The 12,317-nt window shown below is 51.5% G+C and overlaps 1 protein-coding gene across 2 annotated transcripts in view; it reads right to left on the bottom strand.

Annotated features, from left to right (window-relative positions):
* The window catches only part of CREBBP (CREB binding protein), a 162,457-nt gene extending 154,887 nt beyond the window's left edge, over window positions 1–7,570 (bottom strand). Inside the window, exon 1 of one of the 2 annotated variants that reach the window (XM_010376035.2) lies at window positions 6,690–7,570. In XM_010376035.2, coding sequence (XP_010374337.1) covers window positions 6,690–6,774 — 85 coding nt within the window. In that variant the 5' untranslated portion in view covers window positions 6,775–7,570. The remainder of the gene's footprint in view (window positions 1–6,689) is intronic. The other variant, XM_030924411.1, reaches the window with a different exon arrangement.
* Between the last annotated feature and the right edge of the window lie 4,747 nt (window positions 7,571–12,317).

The raw sequence follows: 12,317 nt of genomic DNA, 5'->3' as shown, positions 1-12,317 counted from the left end.
CACATGGCTTCTGTCCTTTCCAGAACTGCTGAGAAACAGGTCTTGGTCCAATCAGACTAGCACCCCCAGTAAGTCCTAGGACTACAAGGTATAACAACGTCCCTGGTTAACGCCAGTGTCAATTCTCATTGAGCGTAGATGCCAGACACACATCATCTCAGGCTACCCTCATAACCACCCTCAGATGGGAACTGTTATTATCTCCATGTTACAGATGAGGAGACTCTGAGCTCAGAGAGCTGCTATAACTTGCCCCAAACATGCTCTAGCCCCAGCACTCCTAAGGCCAGCTGGTTTGGTGGTCAGGTGGGAGCCCATGGGTATGGAACTTGGATTATGGAAGCAAATAACAGACCCAACTTGAAGATAGGTGGCAATTTGCTTAAAAGTAAAATCTTAACAAGAAAATGATGAGAACTTTAAGGGACAAATATCATATAACTCTTTCACCAATTCCCTCAAATATTTCCTGAGGGCTTACTATCTGTCAGGTGCTGTCCCTGGGGAGGGAAGCACTGGGAAAAGGGCTGTGGAAAGGCTCTAGAGTTCTTACTGACCCTCACCTTCTGGTGTCACAGGAAGGGGAGGAAGCCCAGAGCCTGAGATGACAAAGAGGGATGAGAAATACCATGTGGGCCACCGGGGTCAACACAAAGCAAAAGAACAAAGAAAAATGCAATGGGTCACCTGGCTTTCTGATAAACTCGTCTGATTTTAAATCAAGTCATCCACAGAACAAAAAAGACAGAGGGAGAGGACCCTGCTAAGCTCTGAAGTGCTCCAAGACAGGAGACCCGTGCAAGCCTGCTGCTTACCTGGGCTCTCCTGGCTCCACTTCAGGCAGCTGGGGAAACTTGCCCTGCTGCTGTTTTCCTTAAAGCTGTCTGTGCAGCCGTGGCAGGCCAGTGCTCCCCAAGGGGTGCTCAGAGAATTAAGTCCCACGTTATATCAGAGTCACCAAATTGCAGCCCATGGGTCAAGTACTCAGACACCAGTCTTTACAACTAAAGTTTTACTGGAACACAGCCATGCCCACCCGCCTATGGCTACTTTCTTGCTGAAATGGCAGCCTTAAGTAGTTGCAACAAGAGACCTTATGGCTCACAAAGCCACACACGTGCTCTCTGGCCCTTTACAGAGAAAGTCTGCAGACCCATAAATAGGCTACAAAGAGTTCTAGGGTCAAACAGGATTGAGAGTGGTCCAACTGCAGCCCCTCGCTCAGTGCCCTATTAGCACACCAAGGCTCTGGGAAAGCCGGTAGTCAAATTCCTCAGCTACAACCAACCGCATCTGAGCACAAACCCTTTGTTGAGAAACACCTCTTAGCACGCCCTCTAGTTTCTTGGAATACATGTGAAGAGCTGATTTGAGTGAGGTAAAGAGGGGTGCCCTCACCAATGGGACCCCAAAAACTAAACTGACAAGCTTTTGCAATCTTCAGAAACTCACAATAAGGTACATTTCATCTTAACTAAGGTAAGACACACTTTGGCAAAATCATTTTCCTGTGTTCAAATACATCAAGTAAAAAACACAAGCAATTATGGACCCCCCAAGTAATCACATACTTTGCCACACAATTACAACGCACAACTTAGAAGCTGTGAAAACACAGGCTACTGATCTAAGCATCAACTTCCGACTGCAGGACTCATTCTCTTTGTAAGTTATGTTCAATTCTGTTTACAGAATCAAATCTGAATGTTCAGCCAGGAGCCACTTTCCATCTTCTGAAGCCCCTCTAAGGTGCCCTGCACATGACTTGTCCTTGCCTACCTTCATCCCTGAGGACCTCTGAATGGGGTCACCGCTGTCACCCCTCTGTTATTCAAAAGTGAAGCACGGTCATGAAATGTCCTAGCCCTAAAGGTTTCTATGACAACTTTTATTCCTATTTAGACAGAGCTCACTGATGGGGTAACATAACTGTTTCTCATTCTCCCTGAGGTAAACAGGAACATGAGCCCACACACTTCACGCTGAGGATAACACCAGAACCAGAGGGAAAAAAGGGGGAGCCCCTAACCCAGGAGGAAGAATACACTCCTGGCTGCCCCCACGACAGGTGGTTACAAATCTCCCCCCTAGCGATCTCATTTCAGTGCAGGAGGGCCGCTACTGAAACTTACCAAGCATGGGAGGTTCCCGGGTCCTCCGTTCAAGTAAGTGCATTGTTTACAGATAGAGACTTAGAAAACAAATACATAGAACCATTGACTTTAACAATCTAGGTTGGATCTGGTTTTGACCCTGTATCACCTCTCAAGTCCAGTTCCTCACCTAGAAAATAGCAGTAACAGCATCTTCCCTTCCTCACAGGACGCTGTAAGGAACAAACTGAGGTGATGTGGAGAAAAGCACTCTGATACATAATACATACATACCAGACATACATAACAGATCATTTGGTTGACAACTGTATTCGCCACCGCTTTCTTTAAATAAGCTTCCCTATTGCATTTAAAAGGATTCACGTCATAAAATGTAATCACAACTGCTTAGAGTCACTTATACAGCACAAGATGAAATATAGCTATGTTCAATCTTCAGAATGTGGCTTTTCTTTTCCTCTTTCCCCCAGAGACAGGGTCTCACTCTGTCACCCAGGCCAGAGTGCAGTGGCATGATCACAGCTCACTGCAGCCTCAACCTCCCGGGCTTGAGCGATCCTCCTGCCACAGCCTCCTGAATAGCTGGGATTATGGGATTGTACTATTACACCCAACTAATTTAAATTTTTTTTGTAGAGATGGGGTCTCACTATGTTAGCCAAGCTGGTCTCCAACTCCTGGCCTTAAGCAATCCTCCTGTCTCAGTCTCCCTACGCATTGGGATTATAGGCATGAGCCACCACCCTGGCCTGCAATTTCAAAAAACTTCATAAATAGTCTGTTGTGTGCAAATTTTGCAATAAAGCTGACCAAAAAAACCCTAGAAAACAAAAAGCAAAACAAAAACAAAGCCTACTGCTTGCCTGGATATTTGTCTTATACTGTTAAATCATGAATCTCTGCTGTTGAAAGACACAATACACTATTTTAACTTGGACATATTAAATACAGAAGTTTCCAAAACACCAAACTAACTATATACTGGAAACATGAAGTCCCCACTTTTTGTAATGGTGCCAAGTAAAGGAAGACCTCATCTATGAGAAAGTGTTAAGGCTTCAACATAATACAAGAAAATGCTGGCCGGGCGCGGTGGCTCAAGCCTGTAATCCCAGCACTTTGGGAGGCCGAGGCAGGCGGATCACGAGGTCAGGAGATCGAGACCCTCCTGGCTAACACGGTGAAACCCCGTCTCTACTAAAAAATACAAAAAACTAGCCGGGCGAGGTGGCGGGCGCCTGTAGTCCCAGCTACTCGCGAGGCTGAGGCAGGAGAATGGCGTGAACCCGGGAGGCGGAGCTTGCAGTGAGCTGAGATCCGGCCACTGCACTCCAGCCCGGGCCACAGAGCGAGACTCCGTCTCAAAAAAAAGAAAAAAAAAAAAAAAAAAAAAAGAAAATGCTACTTTAACATCTGAGGCCATCAAATTCTGTGCGTCTCCGGGGCTGCTGCTTCAGCGGGGTGAAAGGTACTGTTTTTCCTTCTTCCTCTTGCTACCCTCCTTCGCAGCACATTCCCTATTTCTGCATCACATCTGCGTAAGCTTCCCGAAAGCCTTCAGCGACTTCTGTTTGTCATCAGTGGCAGTGACATTTAATTCACTCTGAGGTGCTGCCTGACCTTAGGGAGTGCTGTTTGCAACATCCATGCCCCCGATGAGCAGCACCCTGGCTGAGCAGCTCCCCAGTGTCGGGGGCACTCTTCTCTCAGTTCACTGCCACCCTGCACAGAAACATCTACGTGACACTGGTGGCCCCACAGGCCAGTCTCTACAGACAAGCACTGCAGTCCAAGTAGCTCCTGTTTCTCAGGCTGCCAAGGCCTCTTCCTCCTTTCAACCCTTCAGCTCCCAGACAGAGGACCCCTCCCTCAAATTTGATGTCATGCACGGGGCATACGCCCTGCTCCCCTAGGCCCAACTTTCCCCTGGGAGCCTCAGAGACACATCCCCTCGCTAAAATAAGATTGAGTCTCTCAAGAATGTTATTCTCAGGTCTGTCCCACCCAACCAAATGCCTTCAGTCCTTTGAATGTATTTAATGTAAAAACTCAAGCCATTTATTTGTTTAATATACATCCCTAAGATCTCTGTCCATCTCATTACTCAATTTCTTAGACTAGTAGTTACACCACACAAGGTGTCCCTTGTTTTTTTTGGAGACAGCGTCTCACTCAGTCACCCAGGCTGGAGTGCAGCAGCGCGATCTTGGCTCACTACAACCTCTGCCTCCCGAGTTCAAGCTATTCCCATGCCTCAGCCTCCCAAGTAGCTGAAATTACAGGTGCATGTCACCATGCCTGGCTATTTTTTTGTATTTTTAGTACAGATGGGGTTTCACCATGTTGGCCAGGCTGGTCTCCAACTCCTGACTTCAAGTTGATCCACCAGCCTCCCCCTCCCAAAGTGCTGGGATTACAGGCATCAGCCATGGCATCCAGCCCCTTGTTTAATGTGCTTGACAATGATCCCTTCCTTGGTCCCCCACACTAACAGACCCTTTCACAATAGTGTAATGGTGATGAATGTGTAACCCAGGACCCAAATTAAGTATGATGTCGACTTTCTACTTTGGATTAAATCGGAGTCATTTAAAGCTAACTTTTGGTCCCACAAAAGAGCCCCTGTGCCTTACAAGGATCAAAACTGGAAAGGAAGAGGGAAAAGTTGGTTAAGTGTGGAAAATCCTTTCTGATCAACTTGTTATTAAGCATCTGATCATCCAATAATGGAAACTACTATGGAAAAAGCTATCCTTTGGGCTCCATCTTGGAAACAGCTGGATGTACACAGTAGGACAAGCCTTTTTGTTAAGTCTTGTGTTACTAATTGTCCTCCTTTTTCAGACAAAATCTACAACAAATTCATTCAACAATAGCAAAGCTACAAAGCCATCCAGGTTACCAGTTTCAGAAGACAAGCTTCAAAGCTGAACTCGCCTCGTATGACCTACGTCTCATAGAACTGAAGACTACTCAAACACGGCAAGATTAATGAAGCAACGGAGATCTGTTTTACAGTACAACGGCAATTAAACTATTGTTTCCAAATTTCTCACTTCAGTAAGTTCGTTTCGTAAGATTAATGTCAAACTCAACTTTTATCAGCTAAAAAGAAAAGCATTATTAGTGATTTTTACATACCATGAGCATCATTTACTCCTCCCCACTGTTTAAGAAATTTTAACTAGATAAGAATCTCCTTATGATTGATTTTTAAAAATCGTTTTTCACTTCCACATTAATATTAAATGTCGCTTATCATAACTTGATTCCAGGAATTGTATTCAAACTTAAGCCACAAAATTCAAGTTTTGTTTCAACAGCAATAGCAGTTTTTTGAATATGCTAGTGGTCGGTCACAGAACTATTTCCACAAGTTGAACAGCTGTGTCTAGCGCAAATCTGAAGGCAGCAATGTAATTCAATTTGGACTCATTCATTAGAAACTGATTTTCAGATGCTGCCACTGAAAGACTACTGGAGAAATGCAAGCTGCGCTGGAGACGGAATTGTTCGCAGCGGCACACAAGTTTTTGCTGCAAAGGAGAGAGCTCTAAAAGAGGAAATACAACTAGTTCATGTTACCATGAACCAGCGCAGTAGAACCCAGAATTACTGAATGAATAGAAAACTAAATACTTCTCTTAAGCAGCAAAGATTACTTAAGTTTCCAGGGAAGCTGTTTAATGAGAGGAAACAAACAAACAAACAAAAGATGATTTATTCAGTATCCTGCTACATTTTTTTGAAAAATTGAAATTCCTACATGCCTTAACATAATTTTTTGTACATCTACACTGTGAAAGCAACACAAACTCAAATGGAGATGACAGCCCAAATGAACTTAAATCTGCTGTTTAACTTTCTTTTGAAGTTACACATGGAAATGAAACACACCACAGCAACTTTAATGACATCTTGCTAACGAAGTTTAGGTTTTGAAAAATGGAATGACTAGTTGACTAAAAAAAAACAACAAAAAACAAACAAACAAACAAACAAAAAAAAACAAGGAGTTTTGAAAATAAGCACTAAGCATCTTTCCAAGGAACTCACTCATTCCAAGAAACTTCGGTTCTAACTCGCAAGCTGGCGGCTGCTGTGAGTATCCTCTGACTGCAGCCTGGTCAATGTGTCGCCAATCCAGAAAATACACTGCGCTACCTTTGGCCGCGATCTTGCTTTCTCTAAGCATCAAAGGTACCCTCCGCTGTCATTCCTCTAGACGACCACGCGTGTGGACACGGCCGCGGATGGATGCGTAGGACATTACCAAACAAACCCACACGCTGCACTTTACTTCTTCCCTCCTGGAGTGCCACTCGGGTCCCCGCGAGGAGGGTTGATCGGGTGCGGGGAGGCCGAGTGCACCGGGCGTGTGCTGCCCAACTCGGGCCCAGTGACAGTCCTCCGACGAACTTCCACCCTCCCGCGCGGGGCGAAGGGAACGGGCTGCGGGGCCTGCTCCGGGCTCCTGGCTCGGTCGGTATCCGCGACCACCACCCCCGGACACGCTCTTTCAGGTGGGGGTGACAGCGCGCCCCGGGCCCCCGCCGCCCCGGACCCCCTCCTCACCTGTGCTGTCATTCGCCGAGAAGCCGGGCGAGCTGAGTTTGGCTCGTTTGGGGTTGGGCGGTCCGTCCAGCAAGTTCTCGGCCATTTTTGCCTGCTCGCGAAAACAGCCCCGGGAGCGGGCGGCCGGGCCGGCGAAGGCCCGGACGGGGGTCGGGGGCCCTGCCGGCTGTGAGGGAGAGGAGCGAGCGCGGCCGCGAGCGGGCGGGCGGGCGCCGAGGGAGAGGGAGGGCGCAGGCCGGGTGGGGGAGGCGGCGGCCAAATCTCAGCCACAGCAACAGCGCCCCGCAGCGCTCACCGCCCGCCCCCGGCCGCCGCCGCCGCCGGCCGCGGCCCCCTCATCCCCTGCCCGCCTCCCGAGCGCGACACTCCGCGGCGGGGGCGCCCCGGCGGCCCGGCCGCCCCCCCGGGCCCGGCTGGCAGCGACGGCGCCCGGCCGGGCGGCTCAGGCAGTCCCCGGGAACATGGTGCCGCCGCCGCCGCCTCGCTCCCCCCCCGCGCCCCACTTAATGAATTCGCTCGCGGCCCGACGACGAGGGGGCTCCGGGCTCCGCTTCCCGCCCGCGGCCCGGCGCCGCCGCCGCCGTGAGGAAAAACAATGCGCCGAGCGGGGTCGCCGCCGCCGCCGCGGCCCCCCCACCCCCCGTTCCGCCGCCGCCGCCGCCGCTGCCGCCGCCGCCGCCGCCGCCGGGCTCCGGGAGGCCGAGCCGAGAGGCGAGCGGGGCCGCCGGGGCGGGCGCCGAGGGCCGGGCGGAGCGGGCCGGCCGGGCGGAGCGGGGTGCTCGGGCGGTTGTGGGGCCCGGGACCGGCGGGGCCGAGTAGATCGCGCTCGAAGCCCCGGTCGGGTCCGCGACAAGATGGCGGCTGTTGATTCCTCAATTAAAAAAAAAAGAAAGTTTTTTTTCTTCTCTTTCCAGAGCCTGAACGGGGAGGGGGTGGGGGCGGGGCACGCCGGTGCGTCACCCCCCCCGCGGCGTCACCACGCACGGCCCCCGCCCCGCCCCCTCCACCTGCGCCGGCCGTGGCGGAAAGAGCCGAGCGTGCTCGGGCCGAAGGGGCGGCCGCGAAGCGCAGAGCGCCGGGCTGCCGGGCGCGGGCCAGGCCTGCGGGGCGCCGGGGCTCCGGGCTGAGCCGCGGCTTTTGTTCTGATGGCGACGAGGCGGCGAGGGCCGGGGCTCCGGGCCCCAGCGGGCTCCGGGAGCGGCGGCCTGGCCACGGGCTGGGCTCTCCAGCGCGGATTCGACGCCAGCCCGGGCCCGCCCGTCCCGCTGGGGCGGCGCTGAGTGTTCCCAGCTCCTCGCGTCCCTGCCCGATACCCTCCTCGGTGGCGTCGGGCGGGGACGGGCTGGGCGACCCCAGCCCAAGCCGCACCACTAGCCTTCGCCGCCGGCCAGGGAAGTGGAATGGCCCTGCAGGTTACAGACCGCCTTCAGGTCTGCCGACGAGGTGGGCGGATGGGGAAACTGAGGCAGGAGGGGGGAGAGCAACTTCTCCAAAGTCATCGAGGCAGGAAGTGGCAGGGCCGGGATTCGGGTCCCGCCCCACCTGGTGACACTAGGAAGTAAGGGGGCCTCACGCCTGTTCCCAGCCCGAGGCGGTAGGGCCGACACCCTCACCTGGGAGAGCGGAGTGGCCGGCCTGGGCGGAGAAGGGCCCGCGCATCGGGGCTTAAGCCTGGACACCCAGGCCGCACTCCCCGCCCCAGGCAACTCGCCTGGCGCCTCGCAGGTGCCCCAGACAGGGGTGCGGGCTTGGGGAGTCCCCCACGCGAGACCACAGCCCGCAGGACACTTTCACGAACACCCGAGGTGTTCCCATCCAAGTTAGTTATCTGCCCCTCCAAACTAGCCCGGCTTCCTCATAAAGGTATCAGCAGCACCGCTGTTTCCTAAGCCAGAAACCCTGAGTCAGCGCAGACTCCTTCCTCTCACCCGCCAGGCGCCCCTCTACCCACAGTCTTTACCTGGGAGACGGCTCCTCCCGCACTGTCCCGGTGGCTATGGTGGCAGCTGCTCACTTAACTGTTCTTTGCTTGCCACGTTTCTCCCCACCCAGCACCAAAGTTAACATCCCGAGAAGAGAGCGAAAAACATCTGTTTAAAACAACCCCCTGGCTAGGCGTCGTGGCAGATCACCTGAGGTCAGGAGTTCAAGACCAGCCTGGCCAACTTGGTGAAACCCCCGTCTCTACTAAAAATAGAAAAATTAGCTGGGCGTGGTGGCGGGCGCCTGTAATCTCAGCCTACCCAGGAGGCTGAGATGGAAGAATCCCTTGAACACAGGAGGCCAGTAAGCCGGGATCTCGCCATTGCACTGCATCCTGGGCTTCAAGAGTGAAACTCCGTCTCAAAAACAAAACGAAACAGAACTCCCTGACACCGAAAAAGAAAACACTGCATATGTAGTCTTTTAAAAAGAACATGTGGCCGGGCGCGGTGGTTCAAGCCTGTAATCCCAGCACTTTGGGAGGCCGAGACGGGCGGATCACGAGGTCAGGAGATCGAGACCATCCTGGCTAACACGGTGAAACCCCGTCTCTACCAAAAATACAAAAACTAGCCGGGCGAGGTGGCGGGCGCCTGTAGTCCCAGCTACTCAGGAGGCTGAGGCAGGAGAATGGCGTAAACCCGGGAGGCGGAGCTTGCAGTGAGCTGAGATCAGGAGGCGGAGCTTGCAGTGAGCTGAGATCTGGCCACTGCACTCCAGTCCGGGCGACAGAACGAGACTCCGCCTCAAAAAAAAAAAAAAAAAAGAACATGTATGAATTCTCTTAAAAACATAGGTATATGTACATATGGTGACTGTCCTTGAGTGTCAAGATTGAGTGAACTTTCTGCTTTTCTCTGTTTATCTGTACTGCTCAAAACCTTGCACCATGACACCCCTCTTGAATCTGTCTCTTCCACTTTACATGCCTCACTTCACCATCATCATCCTATACCCACTTGGCCAGTAGGCAATTCTCATCATTCAGGCTTTTTTTTTTTTTTTTTTTTTTTCCCAAATGCTGTTCCCTGTGCTAAGAGTACATGCCTGGCAAATTCTAACTCATCCTCCAGGACCCAGTTCAAATGTCACCCACTCCAGAAAGCCCTCCTAACCCACTCCTCGGCTCCCATATCACTTCTGGGCTCTGTGAGAGAACACATAACACATCTTGCCCCATCTTCCTGCCCTCCACTGCCCCTGAATTAGTTCACGTTTTTACTTATGCATCAAATAGCTCTTGAAAATCCCAAGGGCATTGAGGCTGTGCTAATCCCCTTTGCCAAACATAAAGAGATCCCCATATATTCAAGGAGTTAAAATAGCATACCCTGGAAACCGTAAATGGATGCATTCAAGAAGTCAATTTGCACAGGAAAGGCAAGAAGTTTATCAGTGGCACAGGGCAGGCCACACCGTGTATCTGAATGTCCATCTCACCAAGGGTCTGCGAGCTCCTTAGAGGCAAAGGTGGTGTCTTAGTCACAGAAACAGTGCTCTGCAAGAAGAAGTAGGTTTGTAAAATTGAATAAGTGAGTGATGAGCTGTGTCAGGTGCCCTGAGTCCTAGAGGCCTTCAGGTCACTGAAAAGGGCGGGCCCCAGCCTGAGGTGGCTCCAGGCCACTCCTCAAAAGGGACAAGGTGTCCAGCCACGTAGAGGCCTTAGGGCCTGCTCTGGGGCAGTGGAGATACCATGCAGCCCCCCAGGGTTCCCTTGGTAAGTGGTTTACACAGAAGTGTGCACAGGAACTTCAGCCATTGCCTGACAGGTTTCCATTTTACAGAGGAAAGCAAGGGAACCCAGTTGCAAGGACTCAGAAGTAAATGACCTGGACATGGCAAGGCTGGGCCTGGAACCCAGGTCCTCACTCTCCAAAGCCCCTAGTCTTCCTGTCTCTCCATGCTCCACCCTCAAAATGTACCTGCTCTGCAGTCCATTTTTCTGTCTCATTGTTCTCTCCTGTTTCAATTTCTTCTCCCTTCAGTCTGACTCAAAGAACCCTGAACTCAGACACTGATGGGAGAATAGCAAGGAGGGAAACGTGGCTCTTGCCTGCACTCACTTCGCTGGGGATCACCACTGACAAGTGAGTGCCTTGGGGATACCAGACCGCTCTGCCATGTCTCCCATGGATAGCACTTCCTACAATCCTGGAAGGAAAAATTGTCCTCATTTCACAGATGAGGAAATAAGGCCCAAAGGAGGACAAGTCACCCAGCCACTAAGGGGTTTCACTCCAGTGCACACCTAAGGCTTCCTGCTGTTTCCACAAACCTCACTTTCTCCAGTCTCAGAGACCACATTAAAAAACCAAGGGACTGGGCACGATGGCTCACACCTGTAATCCCAGCACTTTAGGAGGCCAAGGTGGAAGGATCTCTAGAGCCCAGGACTTTGAGACCAGCCTAGGCAACAGTGAGACCCTCATCTCTACAACAAAATGTTAAAAAAAATTAACTGGGTGTGGTGGCGTGCACCTGTAGTCCCAGCTGCCTGGGAGGCCAAGGCAATAGGATCGATCACCAGAGCTCAGAAAGTCGAGGCTGCAGTGAGTTATGATCAAACCACTGCACTCCAGTCTGGGCAACAGTGAGATACTGTCTAAAAAAATAAAAAGAGAAAGAAATGGAATTGTTGGCCAGAACCGGTGGCTCACGCATGTAATCCTAGCACTTTGGGAGGCTGAGATTGGAGGATCACCTGAGGTCAGGAGTTCAAGATCAGCCTGGCCAATATGGTGAAACCCTATCTCTACTAAAAATACAAATAAATGGCCGGGCATGGTGGCGGGCGACTGTCATCCCACCTACTTGGGAGGCTGAGGCAGGAGAATTGCTTGAACCCGGTAGGGTAGGCGGAGGTTGCAGCGAGCCAAGATCGTGCTCCAGCCTAGGCAACAAGAGTGAAACTTCGTCTCAAAAAAAAAAAAAAAAAAAAAGAAATGGAATTGTTGCAATTTGATATTGATTGTCCCTTTCTAGGCTTAAATAGATTAAAAGATAGCATCAGGTTTGGACTTTGCCTTCAAGCGATGCAGAACAGCATTGGGGAGAAAAACACAAACACAACACACATTGAAAAGATAAGCAGAGAATCCAAGTCAGAAGAGCACATAACCGTAACTGATCCCCCAGGGGTGGAAGTCCCGGGGGTTGCGGGGCAGAGGCCTGGGGGAATAGTCCCCAGAGGGCAGGATTCCAGCCAGTTCCTTGTGGACGAAAGGCAGAATGTGGTCTGGTGGTGTGGAGAGATCCAGACAGAGCTGGGTTCAAGTCCCAAACCTACTGCTTTTTCTTAGCTGTGCTGAAAACAAATACCCCGGCCGGGTGCGGTAGCTCACGCCTGTAATCCCAGCACTTTAGGAGGCCGAGGCAGGCGGATCACCCGAGGTCAGGAGTTCGAGACCAGCCTGACCAACATGGAGAAACCCCGTCTCCACTAAAAATACAAAATCGGCTGGGCTTGGAGGTGCATGCCTGTAACCCCAGCTACTCGGGAGGCTGAGACAGGAGAATTGCTTGAACCCGGGAGGCGGAAGTTGTGGTGAGCCAAGATAGCATCATTGCAGTCCAGCCTGGGTAACAGGAGCAAAACTCCGTCTCAATAAAAGGAAAAAAATAAAAAAAGAAAGAAAAAAGAAAAAA

Source organism: Rhinopithecus roxellana, chromosome 20 (genome assembly GCF_007565055.1).
Source record: "Rhinopithecus roxellana isolate Shanxi Qingling chromosome 20, ASM756505v1, whole genome shotgun sequence".
NCBI classification, from domain to species: domain Eukaryota; kingdom Metazoa; phylum Chordata; class Mammalia; order Primates; family Cercopithecidae; genus Rhinopithecus; species Rhinopithecus roxellana.
The sequence above is the reverse complement of the archived record's forward strand: the minus strand, read 5'-3'. Positions and strand labels throughout refer to the sequence as shown.